Consider the following 23,539-nt stretch of genomic DNA (forward strand, 5'->3'; position numbering starts at 1 on the left):
TTTCTAGTGAATATTCTTAGTATTTTTATGTTTATTAAGCTGTACTGTACTGTACTTGGCTTTATTTTCTAAGGGGGGAAAAAACAAATGAGAGCTAGTATGACTTTCCTGTAATATAGAAACAGGATAAAAATGGAAGTCATCTGAATGGAAATATAAACAGGAATGGTAGGGAGCCAGAAATCCCCAGAACATAAATCTGCAGGCATCTAGCATGGAAGTCTGTTTCATTATGCTCTTTACACTGCATAATGCAGTTTATGTAATTTCAGAGGATGTATGCATGCTCATTACCATTTTTCTCCAAAATACAGCCAAAGCTTTGTAGCTATCTGGCTTTGAGTTAGAATCACAACACAGATGCTCTGAGGCATGTTTTCGGTTCTTAGGTAACGGGTTTGCAGGTGGACTGCACCTGTTTGGTGCTTATTTTAGCTTTGCCTTAGACTAGGAATGAATAAACCCCACAGAATCACAGAGCGGGGACGGGGACAGTTCTTAAGCATTTTAGGCCAGGTTGCCTGATGATACTGCACCTGGGCTTTTTTTCCACTTCTAGTGAAGGAACTTTTGTATAAGGACTGGTGTGCAGTGCTTTTGATCCTACAAGAGAGTATCGTAACCACAACCTAGTCATTAGTTTGATTAAACTGACTCATGGAGTGAGAATATTACAGCCTGGCACTCTATACTTATAAATAATAATAATAAGAAGAAGAAAAGTGATACAAAACCAGGCATCTAAACTGTAGAGAGGTGTAGAATAATGCATGAAATGTCTGCCATGCAAATGTGTAGTGCACAGTGACCCAGTACTAGCGGGTTTCTGAATCCATTTGTATCCTGGACACTTCAGTATAGTATGTGATGTTTTGTTCTCACCAGACTGCTGGCTTACAGTGAAAGGAAGCATGTAAGAAATGTTTTGAAAAGTTTCCATCTGCACTTGCTCAGAAAAAGATGATAAAAATACTGAGTCAGTATTTAAAGACCTAGTATCCTAGATGTTTGTAAGTGTTGCACCAGCACTTGCGTTCTTGTTTTGCGAGTTAGATTGAACTGGCTTACAGGATCTGTTTAGAAAGCTAGGGTAAAAGGAAGAGGAAAACTTTGGCATGGCTAGACGAAGTTTTAGAAACTGTAATGCATGCCATTATTTCATTGACAAATGTTCGATCTAGTTCTTGATTTCGAACAACTCAAATATATATAAAATATACAGAAATTAATATTAAGAAAGGTGCAGTAGGCAGTAACATACTGCCTACTGTGTATTTGTGGTGTGAAGACAACAGAGGGCAAAGCCTCTTTGAAACAATATCTGCCTGTTGTGCTCTGATGTATTGTCTTGTAAATAGTATGGATGGGAAAAAAGAAAAACAGCAACACAGAAGAGCAGACAGCAGGTCTTGAGCCAGCTGCTCAACTGAGAGAATAGCAGGACAGTGTATTTCTTCAAATTTTTTCTCCTGTTCTGAGGTGATGATGTACCACTTCTGTTATATTTCTTTTTCTGGATTGTCTTCTCACAATTTCCATATTTTCGAAACATTTAAATTACTGTTTACAGTTAACATTAACTATACTTACGTGAGAGGCCAAATAGGTGCCATGAAGTGCTGTGCAGACTATTAGGAGAGCACAGACTGTCTGCATCACCACATCAGGCGATGACTTCATGAAATGTGGTGGTCTGGTTCTTCCTGTGGGTCAGAGCTGATGCAGAAGAGCATGAGCAGTTAATCTGCTCCCAATTTAAATTCTATTAATGAAAAAGTCTTGGGTCTTTTTCCACTGAATAGAAAGTGAATCTTAATGTAGTTTACTTGTGCCCACCTTGGGATTCCTTCATTTCAGACCCTTGTGGATGATTACATAATACATTAAACATGGTTTAATTTTACTCTCATTGTCTTAGTCTACATTGTAGAAGAGCAGAAAAATTCTGAAATCAAAACTGAAAAAAGGCATATAAAACCTTTTCAAAAGTTAATTACAAAATTAAACAAGTGTGAACTAAAAGGACACGAAGAGGAGGCATTTTCAAGTGCATAAATGTATTCATGTGGTATATATCAGTACAAGAGTCTGAAATTGCTTTGATAAAGGAGCACCACAGCAATACAAAAAGCTTGGAAGATGGTTTTTGTCAATAGCTGCCGGAGAGCTTAGATGAGGGAAACTTGCACGTTCAGAAGTGAATCTGTCCCTGTGCATAAAACTTGTCTTCTGGGAAAACATAGTATCAAAGGTTGATTTGGACCATCTCTAACATTTCTCAGTTTTCCTATTTTCTCTAACATTATTTGCAGGTAACTTTTTTGTTATTCTGTCCCACTGATCTAGACTTTCCTGAACTTGTCTGCAATTTGGAGCATATCTTAACAGAATATTTTCCTGACCTACTTCTGTTCAACACAGCTTAGTTCCTTTCTATCCTGGGCATCATTGTCCAATAACCTACAGCAAAACATTAGGGAAATCTTTAATTAGAAAAAATAAGATTGGTGAGAACTTCAGAAGGGTGTCAAGGCTGTGCTCTAAGGCAGGATCAGCTCTACCTGGATTGCTCCGCACAGGTATTTGTTTAAGCTTTTTCTAAAAGTTGCAACAATTGGACAATCTTTCTGTGCAGTCTAATGCTTCTCTACCTTTATTCTAGGAAATATCTGCTGTATGTCTAAATTATATTTCCCTTCCTCCAGCTTATGCTTATGAATTCTTACTCGTTTCTCAGTAACCATGATGTGTTATCTGCTTCCTTGCTGTTATCTGTTCCAGATTTGAATAGGCCTTCAAACTTTTCCATTCTTAGAAAGCTTGCTGTTTTCAGTTTATCCTTCATGTTTTGTAACTCTGATTTTTCTGTTGCTCTTCTCTGTACTTTTTCAATTACACTGTATTATCCTAGAAGTTTAGTGCCCAAAACTGGACACAATACTTTAAACAGATACTCTTTCCATTCTAGAGCAATACACAGAGCGCTAGAGCTCTGTATAGCAGTAAATATTTATGGTCTATGCCCCCCCAACCACACCCTCTTCAGGGGAATAGCATTTGGGCTGGCAAGTATAGCAGTTGCTTAGGCGTTAGGGTGTGAGCAAAATTAGGAGCGTTTTAATAGTCTTTAGAATATTGGTTACTGATTTTAGGAAGAAAATTGTACTTGCTTTTTGTTGTCAAGCATTTGTTCAGATTACCCCAATATCATGCATGTTTTTTTCTGTGACCCGTCAGTTTTCCAGTTTTCTAAACATAATATTCTGATGTTGGCCCAGAAGCGCAGAGAACTTCACAACTTACCTCGTGTGAAGTAACTTATACCCCTTTTTGGAGGCAATTAGGATTTTCTCTGTAGGTGTTTGTGGAGGAGCCCGTATTAAATGTAGGTGTAAAGAGGAGCCATTATGTGACTGGTTTGTACTTTAAGGAAAACCATCCCTGTAGTGGCTAGCTGTTAGTATGAAGAAACGACCTTCAGGTGCAGAGCAGGCTTTAGTTACAGTGTTTTTCCAAGTACACGTGCGCGTGGCGCTGCGGCGCGGTGCAGCCGGTTGTGTTTCATGTCCGTTTGGTGTTAATACACTTGCACTTCGTTCAGAAAAATACGCTCTTAAGCTCGGGACGGCCCAGTGGTGGGAGAGCGAGCGACGGGCGCGTCAGAGCCGCGCAGGGAGGCACTGAGCAGGCGGTCACAGGCGCTCAAGGTCACCGCCGCGCTCCGAGCCGTGGAGGGGCGCGGGCGGCCGCGGGCGCGGGCCGCAGCCGGCCGGCGCGAGCCCGCCTGCGCGTGCGCGGGGCTGGCGGCGCCGCCGCTGCGGCGGCACCTGCGCGCGCCCGCGGCAGGTGCGCGGCGGCGGCGGGAGCGCGCACGTGAGCGGGGGGCGCCGCGTGCCGCGGGAGGGCGGCGGCGGCGGCCGCCCCTCTGCAGCGCGCCGCGGGCAGCGCGCGTGCGCCGTGCGCCGCCGCCGGGCGGGGGCGGGGGCGGGGCGGGGCGGGGCGGGGCGGGCGCCGCATCCCGGCGCACGGAGCTGCGGGCGCGGGAGCCGGCGGGAGCGGCGCTCCGCTCCGCTCGGCTCCGCCCGGCTCCGCCGCGCCGAGAGACAAAGGGCCGAGGCGGCCGCCGCCGCCGCCATGGGGGAGCAGCTCCGCGCGCAGCCCGCCGCCGGGCCGCCGCCGGCCGCCGCCGCCTGCCCGCTGCGGGGCGGGCTGCTGCACAACGGCTTCCACCCCGCGCCCCAGCCGCGGGGCGGCGGCGGCGGGGAGGCGCCGCACCCGCTGCTGCTCCGCCAGGAGCTGCCGCCGCTCGGCCACGGCTCCCCGGCCAAGAAGTGCAGGCTGCGCCGCAGGGTGGACTCGGGCCGCCGGCACCGACCGCGTAAGTGCTGAGCGCGGCGGCGCGGCGCGGCTCGCCCTGCCCTCCGGGCCGCCCTGCCCTGTCGCCGCGGGCCCCGCGGCGGCGGCCAATGCGGCGGCGGCGCCCGGGCACGGCCCCGCTGCGGCGGGGGCCGCGCCCGCCCTGCGCCAATGGGCGGCGGCGGGCGGGGAGCGCGGGGCGGCGGCGGCCGCGCACAAACGCGGCGGCGGCGGCGGCGGCCGCCAGCTCTGCCCGCGCCGCGCTCCGCTCCGCCGCGCCCCGCTCCGCCGCGCCGCCCCCATGAAGCTCGTAGAGCCTAAGCAGCGCTGTGAGTAACGCGCGGGCGGCGCCGCCCGCGCCCCGCGCCGCGCTCCGCGTGCTTGGGCGGGGGAGGCGCGGCGCGGTGCTCCGGCCTTCGTGCTCGCCTGCCCCCGAACCGGCCGGCGCCGGGGGGAAGCGGGCGTGGGCGCTGAGGGCAAACCCCTCTGACTAGGGGGGAAAACCGTGTGTGCGTGCAGGAAGCGCAGTGAGTTATGCGTAGCGCTTGAAATACGCTGCTTACGACCGTTGCTGCAGCTTTTGGTTAGCTGGTGTGGGAAGTATTAGTACATTGGCTGTGAGTCTCCCGCTTCTGTATTTGCAACGTAGTTCGTTGTATTAATTTGTTGGCAATAATATACTTAATTTGCTTGGTTATAGCTCACTTGTTATACGCAGGCTTGGAGCGATCGAGTAATCCCAGAGTGAACTCCACGAGTAGAACAGCGCAGTGGAACAAGCAGCCTGGTTCTTCGTGCTTGCGCTTCTGTAGCCTTTCAAATAAAGCCAACAAATGCTTGCTTCCTTGTTCCAGCATGTTCCAAAAAAGTATTCGGGGATAGCCAGGAGCACAGCTACCCACTGCCAGCATCTGAGGATGTTTCTGTTCTGCAGGAAATAGTGTGCATACAGCTACTCTGGATCTTTCTTTCTCAAAATGAATATCAAGATTTTGAAAACTTACTGTACGAGCATAGCAAACTAATCAGAAACAGTTTCCTATAGCTTTGGGAGCTACTTCTTAGCCGGTGCTTCTGCTGGCTTTTTAAAAGTTTTTATGACCTATGCCTGCTTCTTTCCCTTGGAAAGGTATCTGTACTGAATAATCACTTAGTGCTTATAGTACCTGTGGATAGTAAACGTTATCTTCTACCAAATTCAGCCTACTGGTAACCAACCTATTCTCTGTTACAGGCTGGTTTTGTCCAGTCTTTTTCCTGCTTCAGGCTTTCACTTAAGAAGAAAAACTGCAGTGTAGTTTTCATTCCACAGGAAAACAAGGTTCCGGGCTAGCATACTTTTTGACTTGGTGTAACGAAGAGGTCAGCACTTGCATATCGAACTTTTCATAATATGTTTTTTTTTTTTTTTTAAGAAAAAAGAGTTATAGGGATTCACTTGCATAAGAGAATGATGGTTTTGTTTTCCTTCCTGTCTTGGGGGGGGGGGGGAAAGCCTGCAAAAGTAAAGAACAGAGACAGCAGTGCCTCTCTGTTGCCCAAACATGTGACAGCAGTGTGTTCAGATGTGGAGGGCTTTTTTTTGATAAGGCTGTAATGAAAACAGCAGTTGAGGGTATAAGTGCTCAATAGAATTGTTTTGGGGACTTTTTTGCTGAATAGAAGACATCAGTTCTTGGTGATTTTACACTTTAACTTGTATGTCTTATCTTGTACAAGAGTAAATTTGTATTTTAATGAATCTTGCAAAAAAGTATGGCAGTATGCTGTCACTGGCTTAACTTTAGTTATTTTGCTCACTTTCCTGGTATAATATAGCTTTCTACTGCATCCATCTCTGGTGAATACTATACAGTCTTGTTTTTCTGGTTTTTATATTCAATCCTAGCCTTTGCAGATGTTTGTTCTGTGCTTGAGGATAACATTGCAAAATGAAGTGCAGTTGCCACATGGCATTTAAGACTTCAATATTGATTGTGGGGTTTGCTTTGTGTGGTGAAAAAGATAATGAGATAAATGGCATTTCCCAATATTCCAACTAATAAAAACCTGTCTGCAGCAATTATTCCTTTAAATTGTCATGAGTGACATTTTTTTTGGCTATTTTTACTGTCTTGAGATATGAGTGAGACAGACTCTCTGTTCTGCCAAGAAAGGAAGTTTCCTTCTGAAACCAATGTACTTTGCTGGTGATCTTGTAGTGTTTGGGGACTAAGTTGTCTTCCCTTTGACTTACTCTCTCTTCCTCCTTCCATTGAGAAACTTGTCTTTGCTTTGTTTTTTCTTTCCTCGTTTGTGGTAGATGATTTGTCAGGGACATTAGGCTTCTGTTTTCTGGTTCAAATTGTTAATGCAGACCCATAATGAGATTAAGATTTACATTAGCTTTCTGTACTGCAGCATAGTCCAACGAATGGAGAAAAGGTATCTGTTATGATGTCTTGTGCTGTAAGGCACTCCAGAAGAGAACAAAATACTCAAATGCTGTCAACGCTGTAAAAAAATAGCGTGATAAAGTATAGTGTTGTTCAATTTAAATGTAATCTTTGAAGGCACTTTAACTGTTCTTTCTGTGTCAATCCTTGTGAAACCTGTTGTAGCTACAAATCCTGTTGTAGCCAAGCAGGAACAGCATAACAGTTAACTACACTGATGCATCGTGGCGTTATTCTACTTCAGCCATAGGGAAGAAGCCAGCTGGACATCTTAATTGTATTGCCCTTTTTGAAAAAAAATTAAGATAAAGCTTTTGGGTCTCAGGTTGAGTCAGCACCTTATATGTCACTCCAAGTTAACTGGTAATTATTAGAGGTCAAAGAATGTGTATTTTGAGGCAGCATGACTGTTTACAACTAGGATGGGTTACAACTACCCTGATTAATTTCTAAATACTTCCAGGTAAGGCTACACAGTAAGGAATGTTTTTTTTTCCTATATTTAGGTTGTTACATCTGATGTTTTGAATGCACATGATTAGGTAGTACTACTTAGCCTGGCTACTTAACTGTGGAAAACCAAGGATTTTTCACTTGCAGTGATGTTGGATATGGAATGCCATGATTTTATAATACTGTTGATGAAGAGAACAGGAGTAAAAATGGTTTTGGTCTTCATACTGTATGACACAGTGAATAAATGTAACATTTCTGATTACTGAAGTTTTGTCCAAGGCATTAGAATAGCCCACATTTTTTAATCTTAGGAATTACTTGTGGTGACATGCTGCTTAAAGCAAGTCTCTAGCTGATTTTTAATAGAGGTATGAATAAGGATTGCGTAGGGACTAGGACTGATCTTGAGCACAACTGAACCAATTTGTGAGTTGTAGCCCAGCATCTTGGGTGAATGTTTCAGTCACTACCAAAATAGCATTGTGTTGCCCACATGAATGGGAAACTTGAGCACATCTCGCTTCCATTAGGTTCAGTGCTGTCAGATCCAAGAATATGATTCTCATTTGCTCATCACTGTTGGAGGTAGCTTGGTAAGTCTGGAGTGTGGGGAGGTTTGTGGTGTGCTTTTTTTTTTTTTTTTTTTTTTTTTTTTTTTTTTTTTTGAAATGACGGTTTATTGTTCAGGTAACATCTTAGTATCACACTGCTGCCTTCAGAAATCAGTTTCTGGTAATACGACTGCAGTATTTGTGGATGGTCATGCTTGTTTAATGAACATCTGTACTTTTGATTTTGGATTTTTTTTTCAAGTAAGGAGGTAGATATTCAGTAAGCCCTTGCTACCTTAGTATCTTTATATTATCTGGAAAGCTTGATCTAATATGGACGTGTGATTTGTCTCTAGCCTTGTAAGGCTTGAAGAAACTTCCTAGGCAGAAGTGGGTTTCTTTTTAGTTATACATTCTGTTTTTGCTCAAAGGAAAACAAATGTTTCCATTTTAAAACATATGTTTGGATTACTTAAAATAAATATGTAAAACAGAAATAATTGGGTTATGTATGTAAGCTGTTATCAGCTGTTTTAATAGAAAGTGGCTTTCAGAAGCTGTGAGAGTGCTATCCCATCTTGTGTGACTTTTTTTTTCTTCAGTTCTTATTTTTGACTATCCTTCCTCTCTTCTAGTCCTGGTTGAAGCAGGAAATTCTTAGCTGATCAAAAGATCAAGCATAAGTATCTGCAACTTAAAAAGGTGGTTATGCCACAAACTGATGGGGAGCCAGATTGTTCTGTAATTGGATAACTGCTTTTCTAAAAGGCACAGTTGCTTTTGAATTATGTCTCTGTGAAACCTTGCGCAGCTTGTTGCTAATGCTACTTAAAAGCATGGAGGAAAGCTCCCAAAATGCAGTATGCAAATAAGTACTGAAGTCCAAGAGTCTTAGAGCTTTACATTATAAGTTGCTAAATATTGTGAGTAAGAGAAATTAATATTAGTCATCATCACATGACCTTGGATATATAGAGAGATAGATGCACGCACACAGAGCGTTCTTACTGATCAGAAACCGGTATCTCATTGTTCCACTTGTGTAGTGTTTTAAGTAAGAAAGAAGTTTTAGATCTCTGAAGAATGCCTAGATAATTCTGTTAAATATTGATAGGAGTAATCAAGGGCTCATAACTGTTAAGAATGACAGCTTGAAAAATGGCTCGTTTGGGAACAGAAAAGCTTTGGGAAAAGTGTAAATAAAATCATAGGATTTCATCGTGAGAGCATCTAGGGAAAAAAAACAGTTGAACCTAAGATATGTTATATGAGGTATCTATGATGAAGATACTGAAGAGTATTGATACCATCATTCAAATTATTTATAAAATATTGGGATAGTGTACTTTGCCATGGTGATCTGTGTTCGAGGAAAAAGAAGTTCAGACAAATGTAGGAGAGGGAAACAGAGCTCCTTATTAACAAGAGAAGATTGGCTGGGTTTGGCTAATGAAATAAGGTTGCAAGGACATTACTGCGCTTCTCACTGGTGATCTGCAGCAATGAGTAGGGAGAGATCTGTAAGCTGAGACAAGTTGGACAAAAGAAGAACCTACTGTCGTCTGGTCGCAAGTAAGTACGGGATCCTAGTAGAGACTAGCAGGATTCGGGCACAATCTCTCTGTAAGAGTACAGGAGTAAAATGATTCAACTAACCTTATGTGAAGGTTGCTTAAATATACAAAAGAGATTATTGTTTGTTATCTCTCTTAATAGGGGAAAATGTCACTTAATTACTCAGGTATTCCCTTCCATTCTTACATCCCCGGAGTTCTTGTCCGGGAAGAACAGGTAATGCTTTGATAATTTTTCTCCTCTGCTTAAATTTTGTGTGAAGCACAGAATTTCTAAAAATCAAATGCGTTCAATTCTGAATGTAACATGTCTTGTAGGAATGGCTTTATGGATTCATGCTGTTCGAAGCTTGTGGAGGAACTAGGTAAAGTGCTCGGTGGAATTTCTCGTGAGTGAACCTTTCCCCAGATAGCACAGCTGTTTGTGTGCATCAGATTACCTAATTATGCAATGCTGTAGATACCTTCTGTTTGTGTAGTCACATACTGCTAAGTTTTGGAGTAAGAGATCTTTTATCTCTAGATAATAAGCTGGTAAGTTGTTGCTGCAGTCTATTAACATAAAGAGAATTAATTTCCCTAAGATGACAAGTGCAGTCTTTGCTGTTGATTTATGCCTGGCTCTTAAAAGTAGATGATTCATCTAGAGGCTTTCTGTATCTGTTCTGTGAGGCCTAGAACTACAGTTACAGTATTATCAAGATTTTTTTTAAATGATTTAGTGTAGTGCAGCCATATAGTAGGGTAATATTATTTTCCCCACAGTAATAGATTTGATTGAGCCAATAGGTACTTTGCTAACTCTGCAGAAAGAGAAATCAGTTTAACAGTCTTATTAGACAATTTTAACTAAGGAGAATTGCACTTTTTACACTGTGAAGACATTTCTGCAACACATCCAGTGTCTTTATTTTTTCATAATAGATCACACTTTTCTGAATACTATTGGAATAACTTAGCAAAGATGTAGATCTGTTGGCTTTTCCTTCCCTCTCTTTTCTAATTTTTAATAAGACAGGAAACAAGTCTAATTCCTGTTATCAATGAAATGCTGGGTTCCTAGTTTGAAGAAACCATTTATTTCTCCTTTTTCTCTCAGATCTGTAGAGGCGGTTTGTATGCAAATACCTTTGTTCATACTCACCTGTCAGCAGTGATGGCCCTAAAATCTCAGTGGTGCCTGAAAGGTCTTACTTTCTGTAGTCTGGAAGACAGGAGGAACACATTCTTGTTAGCACTATGTTCAGTAGACTCTGGAAAGTTGAAGTGTATAGGGGCTGGAGTATCAAAAATGCTGTAAAGAATTGGTAAGAATTAGTGGTGCTTCAGTTTTGCATTTTGTTTCAGAAGATACTGAGAGTAACAGAAGTTACAATAAACTGTTAAAGTAATTATTGTAGTACATTTTTTTTTTTTTAACTGTGATGTCAGTTACACCGAGTTTTTATGGAGCTAAGACTTGGTTTCTTTGTCTTAGCCAACTAGTTGAAGTATGTCTCCTTTACTGCAAGTGAATCCCAACAGATAACTAGTATTAGCAGCTGTGAAGAAAACAAAGCTGTTCTGTTACTGGAGTATTAGTGGTTGTGGAGTGATCTTGTGCTCTTTGTGCTGCAAGAAAACTGCTTCTGGTCTAGGACCAAAGTTCTTTTCCTTCTGCAGCTGGCAGTTTGGACCACAAAAGGAAAAGCGCTTAGACTCAGAGGGAGAATAAACTGAAAAAAAAAAAAAAAGTCTTGTTATTTCCACTTGCTTTTTAAATCTGAAAGTAAATACATCTATTCTGAGAGCTATATAGTCTTGAAATAAGTTGATAGTAATTTTCTACAGTACTTTTTCTATATTAATGATTTAATTAATACTCTTCAAAAATCTTAAGTTATAAAAATGAATGTTCTGGCAGCTGTTGTTACTTGTAATTCGACTGTTGGGTTTATGCTTGATAAGAGAGTGGAATGCTTCTGTCTTGAAGAATAAATCTACATTATAGCTTTGAAGCAGTTGTCCATGCAGTTAGAACATAGCAGAATTTGTGCCCTTGATGAGCAAGACTGGCAGCTGGCTAATACTTAGCTATAGGCTGTTTCTGTGTGGTACAGTTTAATCATGCTGCTTTTAATGTTGAGCTTCCTGCTTGCATAGTTAGGATACATCTTGAAGAGGAGACTTACTATCCTATTGTGACAAATAATTCCAGTTTCTTGTTCCTTAGGCAAATATTTGTATAAGTCACAAATGGGATTGACATCCTGAGCTCTGCTGCATTGTAACATTGTACAGCATAGACTACTTTTGTTTAAATATTCATCTTGTACCTCCTAAAGTGACTAAATTACAGGTTAATGTATGGTAAAATAGTTTGCCTCTTTAAAATACAGCCTGTTTTTAAAAACCATTGTTGTTTCTAATTCTTCTTGTTCTAGCATTTGTAGAGGCTTATCTTCCCAGACTTCCAATTAGACTTCATTGAAGCCTGTTGTTTTGATATGTTTGTGTCTTAAAGTTTTTAAGAGATGGAAAATGAAGTTAGACTGATCATACAGGAGATAACAGTAGCAGCTCTTTGTTGCCCCAGTTCGTAGACTCATGTTTCTAGTAGGCCTACCTGATTCTTCCTGAAAGTAGGGAGGTCATTTTGACTTGCAAACAGAGTTGTGGTTGTATTATTTGTCCATCTGCTTTTCACAAAAGATTGCACGATTGTACTTAAGGAACTGATCTTGTGTAAACCAAATGGTTAAGAAATTATAATTAAAATTTCTCTAAGAAATAATATTGGCTGCTTCTTTCTATAATACCTGTGTATAAACTTTGTGTTCTCACTTTTCCTATTCTGTGAAGATGTTACCTGGCCTAGTATTTGAAATGTTCATGTGCGTGTATTTTAGCACAGCGCTTAGAGCAGGCAAGCTAACCTGGTTCAGTTAGTATCCTCTGTTTCAGTGGTCTGTTTTCAGGAGTAAACTTACCTTGCTGTTAACAGAACGAAGGCTTCGGTGCGCCAGGGCCCGCTATGGCAGATAGTGACATTTCTAGTGTAATTGTATGATAGCTTGCTGCATGCCCTGGCACGGGGGAATCTGTGCTCAGAAAAAAAGACTGTAAGCAAGTTTAAACATTGATCCCATGCAGGCCATTCTGTTTCTGCGAACATTTGCAAGTATCACAGTTCTAACAGATCCTAGCACTGATGGGCTGAGGAGACTCCCGTTGTAACAGGAGTGTTGCTTAATGCTGCAGTTCAGAAGGAGCATAGTAATACTAGAAATTCTGATTGGTGTTAAAAGATGTGAGTGTACTATTTTTGGAGAGACCTTTTAATCAAGAGCAGAACTGATCAAGGATAGAGGGAGTGCAAAGGGAATTATAGATGTTAGGCAGTAGAAATGTGACTTGAGAAATATTGTTGGTTTGTTTCCTTCCCCTCACCCCTTAATCTGTTTTAAGAAGTGGTGACAGGAGTCAGACTGAGTGAAATGCAGTCAGTCTGCTCTCTCAAGAGGTGCTGACTTAAGTTTTTCCAAGAAAACATTTTCTTCTTATTTTCATTTTGTTAGAATATGCTTCTCCAGAGAAGAAAGGTATTCTGAGATTCGTTGCTGTTTTGGATAACTGAGGCTTGTTTATAAAGTCTAATCTAGAGAGGTGCCTAATATATGTGACTTGAATATGTAAGTGACCAACAGCTTTCAGAAACAGATTCTGATACTGTAACTTGCACCAACTGAATTGTCATTCAGCAAATGTTTTGTGATATGGCTATCCTGTATATTAATAGTGGCTTCCTCTCTTTGTTTCCTCTTTCCCTTTAGCGTTCCCATGGTTTGGAATGGATATCGGAGGAACATTGGTTAAACTGGTCTACTTTGAACCTAAAGACATTACTGCAGAAGAGGAACAGGAGGAGGTGGAAAACCTGAAAAGCATTAGGAAATACTTGACCTCCAATACAGCTTATGGTAAAACTGGCATTCGTGATGTCCATCTTGAACTGAAAAATTTGACTATGTGCGGACGCAAAGGAAATCTGCATTTCATCCGCTTCCCCAGCTGTGCCATGCACAGATTCATACAGATGGGTAGTGAAAAGAACTTCTCCAGTTTGCATACTACACTGTGTGCCACGGGAGGTGGAGCTTACAAATTTGAGGAGGACTTTAGAACGGTATGTGAACAGTTCACATGGCCTCAGTGGGAAGTATATTGGGAGGGAAGAAATTATGGGTATCCTTCTATTCATTAAAACTTAGAGAAAATAACATTTTTGTCAGTTCTAACTGGCTAAGACTCACAGAATTGACTCCAGTTTGTTAATTGATGGAATTGCTGAGAACATGAAGAGGGCAGGGTAGAGGATGGAGACTTGTTGAGTATTCTAGTGCAGTAGTTCTGTGAAGTATGTCTTCTGTGAGTGGTTTCTTTGGGTGCACCTGTGATCACGTATGGCTCATAATCAATTGAGAGTATGTTATGGAAGCTTGAGGCCTGAGACTGCAGGTACTCATCTTGTATACTGGATAGGTATTGCAAATCCAGAAGTGAAACCATGTGGGCTAGCAACTAGACTCTTCTTCCCTTCCCTGTGTTAGTCTGCTTGAAAGCTGAAGTCTGGATTCTGGAAAGCCAGGCTTGGAGTGGAAGGAGAAAGCCTTACAGAAACATGGTAATATTGCCAGACTTGAAATCAAAAGCTGACTGTGTGCCACGTGAAGAAAGGGTTCCCTGCATGGAGGTCAAAAAAATAATGTATATCTGAAGTATTGAGATGCTACTTGTTGTACTAACTTCTGTGATAGTTGTAGATTCTGTATGAAGCTAGAGTGCACTGCAGAAACCAGTTGTAACAAGAGGCACAGACGGCTGTCGTGCAGACAGCCTTGCAGAGAGAGGCAGTTGCCTGTTGTTTATGAATGTCTGCTGGAGCGTATATCCATTTATTTTCTGTAGAAGAATAACTAGCCTGTTTGTACCAGAGCATTCTCTCCATGATTAATGTGATCAGTGTCCTTAGGAGGCAGATCTGATGCTTCTGACCTGATTGTGAGGAGTGTTTACTGAGGGTGGTAGGTTACAGTTGCTTGTCTGTAATTACTTCATGCTAGAGAGGTACAACCTTGATGTACTAACTGTTGTTGACCATAGTCCTTGATGGTGCCTGCATTCCCTGTCCATTCCAGTGCCACTTTGGATCCTCTCAGCTGCTCACTGACACCCAGTATGATATTTACAGACAAGCTTGATTGTGTAATCTCTTTTCTTGCTTCCTGCCCTGCTTTTAACCTGTAATTTCTTTTAATCATTGCAATCTGAGATTTTAATCTGTCTTTGGTTTATTTTCTTCCATCTGACATGTTGCATGTTTGCCAGCCTTATCTCAGTTGTGAGAATTGTAGTCCATGTGTAGGTCCTCATGTTAGTAGTTGTGCTGTCTAGGTGAGGGGCCTTTGGTGCAGAAATACCTGTAAATTGCAGATCCTGCAAAGACTGGAAGTATTTTGAAAGACTGAAATTCTACAAATAAATTCTCATGATCTTGGCAAAAAAACAGCTTCATTCTGCCTGGCATAAGTGTCTTTCCTCTGTACTGACGAAGGCTCTGGTGATGAAGGCACCAGAGCAGTGTGCTTTCAGTAGTGATGCTGGGGAAAAATACAAGGCTAGGCCTTTCCAATTCTGTTCATTTTTCAGCTGTGACATGCTGCATTGGAGCGTCTTTGGCCTGTGTATCTACTGCAGGAGTAGAGAAGGCTGGCAGGCTGGGGTCTTTGGAGCTGACTCTGCAGACAGTGACTTTACTGTGATCTGAGAAGGCAAAGGAAAAAGGTTGGGACAGACCCCGATTCTTTTCTTTCATGCTTAGTATTGAGATGTATGAACTTATCCCATACAGCTTGCCAAGTATCAACTAAATAGAATCTGTCTTTGGTAATTAGTGTCACCTGCATAGGCAATACACGAGGGTCTTGAAGTTGCACAGGAAAGAAACTGCCCGTCTGCTCTTGACAGCTTCCTTCTAGATTCTTAGCGACAGTTAATTTTGTCTGGAAGTGTTCATTTTCAGCTCCTAGCATCCATTCCTGCATTACAAGAAGTTTTTCTCTGTTGATATTCTCTGTCTACCAGAGGATCGATATCCTCCGATTCCTTGGGGGGATGAGTGCTGTGGAGGTGGGCACAAATTCTAGCTGTTACACTGCAGCACTATTTTCAGTAAGTGTTGGACATAAAGGCAGCTAACCTAATGAAGGACTATCAAGTTCCTAAATTACTGTAAACCACCATAGCACTAGACTAGATTTGCTTTTCTGGCTCCAGCCTGAAGGACAAGCCCCTAAAGTTAGGCTCTGATGATTGTGCCCACAAAAGGGACAGTTTTCTTTTGTTTTAAAAGAGGTATCAAGAGTCCACAGTCCAAGATGAGTTCTGTCACAGCTTAGTGGGGCCTTTAGTTTTGGAGCATCCTTGAACGTGTCCAGGTGTGATTCTGGCGTCTCACTTGTGACAGTGAGAGGTTTAAGACTTTGTGAAGATGTTACCTATCCCTCTGGTACGGTCAGTCTTCTAAATTCATCTGTGTTACGCATCAGATAATGGCAGATAGAGTAACTTAATGAAGAAGTTCAGAGTGAAATGTCCCTTGCTCGTGCAGTTGCAGAAAATAACTGTAAGTTACCTGGTGATTATCACGTCTAGGCATCTTTCCTCCTACTTTTGGTTTTACTTGGGGAAAACATGCGGTTTACAATGAAGGTCCGGTCTTTCTCGTTTCAAGTGTTGGCTTGACAATTTTAGCTGGCAGTTTTAGCTTTTGATTTTCTGTTCTTCAGTTGTTCTTGCAGGGGTTTCTCAAGATTAATTTCAGCTTGCCCATGTCAGTCTGAGCCAGGTTCTGCAATCTCGCATTAACTTAAGTGGTGAATCTAAAAAGTCATATGAGGTGTATCTCTGTTTTTTTTTTCCCCCTCGGTGATTTGCATTGACGTCAGGTTGTAGCAAATGTGAGAAATGTTTTAGGTTTTTATTAAGACTTTCTTACTGGGGGGCAAAACTGAACAAAGAAGTTAGAAAGCTACTCATAGTTTGTGGTTGCCAATGTCTGTTTTTTCATTTTAATGATAGATGTGATCCAGCTTGCCTGCTTTAAATGCTTTAATGGGGGGGTTGGAGGGAGTGTGTGGGTTGGGAACTGTCAAGCAACTATTTGCTGCAGGTGTCTATCCCCAGTACGGATTCCAGAACATCTCGAGCTAGCAAGTTATGTGTGCAAGTAAACCTGTCACTGTATGACTTTTGTTACTAGCCTTGGTAATTCCAGTCAACTTAGTAATCTATCTGTCAATTGTAGGTCAGTTAGTACATAAATACTATATATTGTTCTGCTAGTTATTGTATGAAAATAAGACACATATAGTAAATTACTAGTGGGACCTGGGCATGAAATCCTGAGGCTCTGCAATATAAGTTTACATCTGGTGTGTTGCAACACTTAAAATTAAAAAAATATATGTATATAGGAGATTGGCTGGGGTATTTTGCAATGTAGTGCAATCAGTGGAGTGCAGTCATGCCTAGGAGTTCTTTGGACACCTCTTCTTACAGCTATCCAATTCCACACTTTCTTTTAAAGCAAACATTTCTTGGCTTAAACTGTAATATCCATACAGTATTATAGAAACAAAAGAAATACTGTTCATTATATGAAGGCTTGCTTATTTAATATCTCTAGGAGGGCTAAGTGTCCTGGGTGCTGGCAAGTAAATTGGCACGCTTCATTAGTCATTGTAATAGCAGCTGGCTGTCTTGATGTGCTCTCCTGACTGTGAATTGGCATTGGACAACGGTGGCAGAATTGCTCTTTCAGAGCATTAAAATGTCTGTTTCACATGATACTCTAATGTACCTGGAGGAACAGAGAACTAGTGCCAAGTATAATATCCTACTGTTAGACTATTTCATATTACATAATGCCTTATACTAGGGAGTCTTAAATGTTACGGTTTCTGTTACTTGGAACCAATATGAGAAAACTAAAGTATGTTTGAGTGTTAATTACAACAAAATCTGGTTAAATGCTAGCAAGCTTAGGGAACTATGATATATGTAACCTGCTTTTGTTACAAACCTTTAGTTCCTCACGCACATTATTTTAACAGTCATTTCTGTATTTCTAAGTATTTCTAAATGCTTGTGAGTCTCAGGATTGCGTAGATTTAAGACAGAAGGTTCACCATATTGCAAAGTTAACATTCAAATTCCAAAATAACTTTTCTTTGGTGGCAACTGTTCTTGTTAAAATAAACAAGCAAATACCCTGTTGCTGCCCGTCTATTACGTTATCTGATTCTGAATCTCCAAATAAACCAAATAGGTTTGATAAAGACATCTCCATTGCATTTGTAAAAGAAAATTAAATAAATAAAATAGTGGAAGTATCTTCTGTTTACCTGAAGTCCTTGCTCTGTGCCTTAGAAAAGCAAGTAAATCTGTAAAACCGGTGAGGTTTGACTACCTGGCCTGCCTCTTTTGTGAATCGTGATGATGGATAGGAGGAGACAGGGAAAAGTCTCTAGGGACTGTTTGGTGGCTGCAGTCAGTCAGTAGTCTGGCAGATTTTGATTCACTCTTATGATCTGAATGTTTTCCTTAGAAGTAGGAAAACTCATTGTATTCATTAAGCTAGACCACAAAAATAATTTTACTAGCCATATGGTTATACTTAATTATCAGTAAATAGCATCAGTGAGTGATCTGCTAAAAGGCCTCTTCCCAGCTCAGGGTTTTTTGTTTGTTTCTGTTTTTTGTTTGTTTTGTTTCTTTTCCTTCCCTTTCTGAATGACTGGTCTTTTTGGCTGACTTTCTTTGTTTTCAGGTAGCAGTGTTGGTGAGGCATGGATGAATCTGTCACCTAATGCTGATCATCCTCCCTCTTTGCTCCAACTGCTGTTGCTTTGCATCTTCTGTAAATGTATAAGTAATATCACTTTTGTAAGAACTGAAGAGTACATGGGCCTATTTGCTTGCTTACTTGTGATACAGATCTCTTACACGCTTTGCCTCTTCCATGGTAGCATGCATATTACTTTCACAAAAGTATGCAGTTAATATGAGAAACAAGTTCTTAGGCTGTCACTTAATTTTGCAAGTCGATGTAAAAGGTACATGGGGAAAGAAGGAAGAAAGTATGTCCAGTTCTCTAGATGTTTATTGAAAACCTATTATATTGCAAAATTTCAATCCATTGCAGTGAGTTGAAATTGGCGTCTTTGTACTGCTGTCCTGAATAGGTTACTGCAGATCCTGACTTGTCTTGATAGGAATGTTGCTGCTGGCTTCAGTGGAAGCAGGGCCTGAGCCAAAAATCACTTAATAAAGAACGTTCATGGGAGTGTGTGTGAGTATGCATATGTAAATCAAAAAAAAAAAAAAATCTGTTGCCAACAAACTTAACAAACTCAGGTCTTGCTCTTCCTCATAACCTATAGAAAAATGCTTTAAGAATAACCTTGACTGCTGGAGAATGTTTTTCTTGTATCAGTTATTAGCTGATTCTAAAGCCAGCTGTTGTGAACTGATATGAACTGAATGGCTGTCAATGACTTGTAGACTGTATTTACCTTCAGGCAAACTGTGTTGTTGGATAAGTGAGCTGTATCTACCTCTAAGGAGGTGTAAAACTTGTTGACTCTCACTTGCTTGAGGAGGCTGGAAAGCTGCTGTGCTGTACTGTCCTGTGGAGACTGGGTTGGAGTTGAAGTGGAATCCAGGGAATGGGTGAAGTAGCCAAGACACCTGCTGCAGCTGCCAGCAGCTAGGAGAGCTGTCGGGGGGAATGGAGGCGAAGAGCACGTGCTGCTTTCCCCTGTTAGGAAAGGGAAGAGATCCTTTCAGCTAAGTGGCCAAGAGGAGCTTCTGTACAGGGTCCTAAACAAGTGTTTTTTCCCCAGAACTGGAGCAGAGTCTACCTTCTTTTCTGCCTCAGTGAGTATATTAGGTTAACCCCTTAGTTGTATTAGGCTTTGTCTTACTTGAATGTGAGTGGAAATTTCCCAGTCTCAGTGTGGGGGATGACCTGGGCAGAATAGCTCATCTAAACTAGAAAAGAAGTATATGTAAAGAGATGTTGATTTTTTTTGTTTGTTTGGATTTTTTTGTGAGGTGGAGACAATTGAAATATAAAGAAAGCAAAGCACATATTTATGAAAGTGGAGGAGAGGTAATGGGAGAGAGATGGGAGGAAAAGATAGACCCTGAGCTATTATAAGAAGGAAAAACTGGAGCAAAGCCCAGAAGGACTATAAAAGCTGGAGTGATATAATAAGCAAGACTGTTCTAACTGGTAGTTTAAAAACTTGTAAAATGTTACATCCATAACAGTTTTTTACAGAAATATTTTCATATTTTTTATTGAAAGTTCAAGAGACAGGTGAACAACTGAACCTTTTAACTGCGTCTAGGTTCTAAAATTTCTGTTTTCTCCGTAACTCAGTAACAGTTTAGAAATTCAAACTTAGTGAAATCTCTTATGAGCTGAAGCTTCACTGAAGAGATGCATGCCTACCCATACTGATCCATTAAACTTTTTTTTCCCCCACCTATCCACCCCTGCACAATATACCATGGCTGCTCCCATGGATCACCTAAGAGGACTGGTCTGTCATTTTTGTTGCTGGAGCAGAAATATTTACCTACCCATTAAAAAAAGCTTGACCCAGATCTGACTTCTTCTCTAACGTTTGAAAGAAGCAGCAAGTTGGTGCCAGGCTGCTTCCTGGCATCAAGGGTCTGTCAGCTTCCCTGCTGTGGTCACAGCAGTCGTGGTCTTGCTAGGTATGAGTTAATTTTATACTCTGATATTTGAATACAGTTAAAACTTAGTTTGGCATTATGCATATACAAAAATTTTGAACAGACGATGTAATTTTCCAGCACTCTTTGCAAGTTTACAGCAAGAGGCAGGCTTTCATTCCCCTTAAAACAACATATTTACACTGTAGCAGTGGGCCCTTTTCCATACCCTTTGAACTGATTCAGTTTCAGAAGGTAGTTGCTAAGGCATGAGCTGTCATGTAGCGGCATTCACTACCTCTCTGCTGTGTTTAACCAATTGTACATCTGCTTAAAGTCCTGAGTTTCTGCTTTTGATGGTCCTGAAGAATTCCTTGAGGTCTTGTGTGTTCTGTTCCTTCCCCTCCTCTAGTATTTGAACATGGTCTAAAATAAAGAGGAATTTTTGTGCTCTGACTGTATCACAGAAAAATCATTCCTTTAAAAAAGGCATATATTTTCCCTGTAACTATCACAGGTTTTCCCTCTAGAGACCTACATACTACTCTGTTCTACTGTTCTTTCTCTCACAGTACAGCTTCCTGACATAATTTATTTCTAGAGAGGCAACATAGTGAATATAGTTGCAGGAGCACAGAGCAGGAGAAGCTCAGTGCTGTGCTGTCTGTACTCCTAGTAAGGCTTGTTAATGTTTGGAAAACATCATTAAATGTATTTTGTAACACCACTTGCAGGAAATATGTCATGTTAAAAGGTATTTCTACATAAAGGTTCTTTGTTTTGTGTTTGGGCACATAAACTTCAGTTTTTGCAGGCAGAACTGGTTTGAGTGGCTGAAAGATGAGGAGGAGCAGAATGTGGTGAGGTCAGGTGATGGCACCAGAAATGAAATAACCCTGCTCATACATTAGTTATGAAGTTTACAGGCACGTCTATTTTGTGATGCAGTTGAGCTGCTTGAGTCACTGTGAGCAGAGAATGAATAGAGAAAAGACAGTTTCATAGGCAATGAAAGGGACTGGTGATTCTGATCCCGACTCTATAATGGCCTCTCCTACGAGGCCGGGTAGCGACACTCCTTGCAACAGTGCCCTAGTTTCTGTTTAGAAACAAGAACGGTGGTAGCTCACTGGGCTATTTTGAGCCTCAGAGATCTAATGGCTAAAGAACTGAGGGTTCTCTGAATAAAAGGTGGATCAGTGTGGAATACTGATGCTGATTTTATTGCCTCCAATAATGAAAACAAGAATGCTGTAAAACAGTTTCGGTCTGCTATGAATATTGTGTATGGAAGAGAGCAGTAACAGTGCTTTTCTGCCTACTGCAAATGAAATTTTGTTAAAGTAAATTCTAGTATGAGTAAATTCTGCTATGTCTTCTATACATGAGAAGTCAGACCTGATAAAGCTGCTCTTGTGGGTGCTTGAAAGAAACTTCTGTTTAGTTTCTTCTGTTCTTCCCATGTGAAATAGCCAGACTGACCTGTGAGTTTGTAGAAAGAAGGGTTTTGTCCGTGTTTCTGTATTGAGACCATGTTTTTTTCTTAGATTTGGAGGACTGATTGCTCTTTCTTTTCAAGCTTTGTCACTCATGCTTACCTGTTTTTTTTTTTTTTTTTTTTTTTTTTTTTTAAGTGCAGCACTGAAGAGATGAAAGCAGCTTGTTTCTCTCTATTTGGCTTATGTTAGGAATAGAGGTTTTGATAGTAAAGGCCACATATCTACTAATGACTCTTCTTTCCCTAATAGCAGATTTCTGTTTCACAGCGTGCTTGTGCAGCAGTGAGTGAACAATGAGCAGTAAGATTTGAAAATCATGTGTTGGAAGAAAAGGATTTAGTATCTTTCATTCAATAATGATATGCATAAAAATAAATGTGACACTGCTGTGTGTGCATCGTGTATCTGTTAAATAACGTTTTGTCATGGTGCATCTAGTTCATGCAGTAAAATAATGAAAATGAGACTTTACGGTGCATAACCTAGAAAAGATCTTGGTTAGTGTGGACTCTTGTGTTTTGGCAAGCTATGTGCAACACGGAGTTTTATTTCTATTTTTTAATATACGTTTGTTTATCTATATAGACATCCCCTCTGAGTAGGGACATCTTAGTAGACTCTGTATCTCTCTCTGAGGAAAAAAATGCACAAAGTGTTTATTATGTTAATCCCTTGTATTGTATGCCTTTTTTTTCTGCCTAATAGCAGGAAGCTGCTGAAATCCACGGTATTTGCAAATCAGCCTTAAGATTTTTGTAATGTTTCTTTAAACACTTATTCCTATTTGCTTTCATTCTGTTTATTTGTTGGGTAAATAGCTCAAGTCTTTTTAAGCTGTATTTCTGCAACTGTAATTTGTGTAACAATTTGGTAACCAAGGAAAAATACCTAGGGATTGCAGCAGTTACAGTAGTAAAATACTGAAACAAGGTAATCATCTTCACTTTTTTCTGTTGACAAGCAGAAGTCATATGAATTACTGGGTCTATTTTGCTGGTTTGAGTCTGCTTGATAGGGAAGAGAAGGGAAAAGATTTAAATAGCTCAGAAGAATGTAACCTATTGCCCATGCCTGTTCTGCTGAAATACCTTTCCTCTTTATAGTAACTTAATATAGCTTCCAGAATTAAAAATAGGAGGTAGCTACAAAAATATCTTACAACATGAAAATATTTGAGAACCATCTCTATGCTTTACAGTTCCTCTTCCTAGCATCCTGTTGCTTTTTTGGGATAGAAAGTGGAGTAGGTAACACGTACTGCCCAGGTGTGAGGATGCATATGACCTCAGGATTTGAATGGTCTCTGCTCCCATCTCCCTAACCCAGGTCTAAATCCAATGTCATCTGGAAAGGAGACTTCCTACAGACTGCCATCACACCGTATTTCTAGAAAGGAATGCAATTTCTAATTCTTATAAATAGAATGCTATGACAAAGAGACATGCCTGCTTACGTACAGTCTTGGGCGATTTGTGGGATCTCAAGGAAAAGGTCCTTTTGAAGTTCTTACAGTTGTTTTTTTGACCTCTGTTACAATGATGTTTTTGAAAACAATTTACCAGGGAATAGATGTCAGGATATTTTTGCTTGGGGATTTTTGTTGTTTTTCACCAAATTGGGAATACTGGATTTTTTTCATGAGGCATTTTAAAGTATTCGTTATAATTTTAAGAAATAGCTGTCTGCTTGTGAAATTTTCTAGAAACATCTGGTCTTTCAGGAATGTTCCACTGCAAATTTAATGCCTCTTAACATAAGAGTGTACATTTTTGTAAAGCTTGAACTGTCATCCTGTTTAGCTGAAGTTTCTTGATCTTGCTGCTTGTATTAAATGTTTCATTAAATTGCTGGGGAAAGTAGTTGGATTAGGAGTTAAGGCCCAT

General features: G+C 41.0%; 1 protein-coding gene across 9 annotated transcripts in view; it reads left to right on the top strand.

The window, feature by feature from the left end:
- PANK1 (pantothenate kinase 1) overlaps positions 1 to 23,539 on the top strand; it is a 48,107-nt gene that overhangs the window by 14,981 nt on the left and 9,587 nt on the right. For 6 of the 9 annotated variants that reach the window (XM_062579916.1, XM_062579915.1, XM_062579914.1 and 3 more), the window contains one exon: positions 13,185 to 13,537. In XM_062579916.1, the coding sequence (XP_062435900.1) occupies positions 13,202 to 13,537 (336 nt within the window). In that variant the 5' untranslated portion in view covers positions 13,185 to 13,201. Of the gene's footprint in view, positions 1 to 4,029; positions 4,379 to 4,600; positions 4,686 to 9,730; positions 9,738 to 13,184; positions 13,538 to 23,539 lie in introns of those variants that run through there. The other 3 variants (XM_062579923.1, XM_062579913.1, XM_062579922.1) reach the window with 3 other exon arrangements.

The sequence above is a fragment of the Rhea pennata genome, chromosome 7 (genome assembly GCF_028389875.1).
Source record: "Rhea pennata isolate bPtePen1 chromosome 7, bPtePen1.pri, whole genome shotgun sequence".
Lineage (NCBI taxonomy): Eukaryota > Metazoa > Chordata > Aves > Rheiformes > Rheidae > Rhea > Rhea pennata.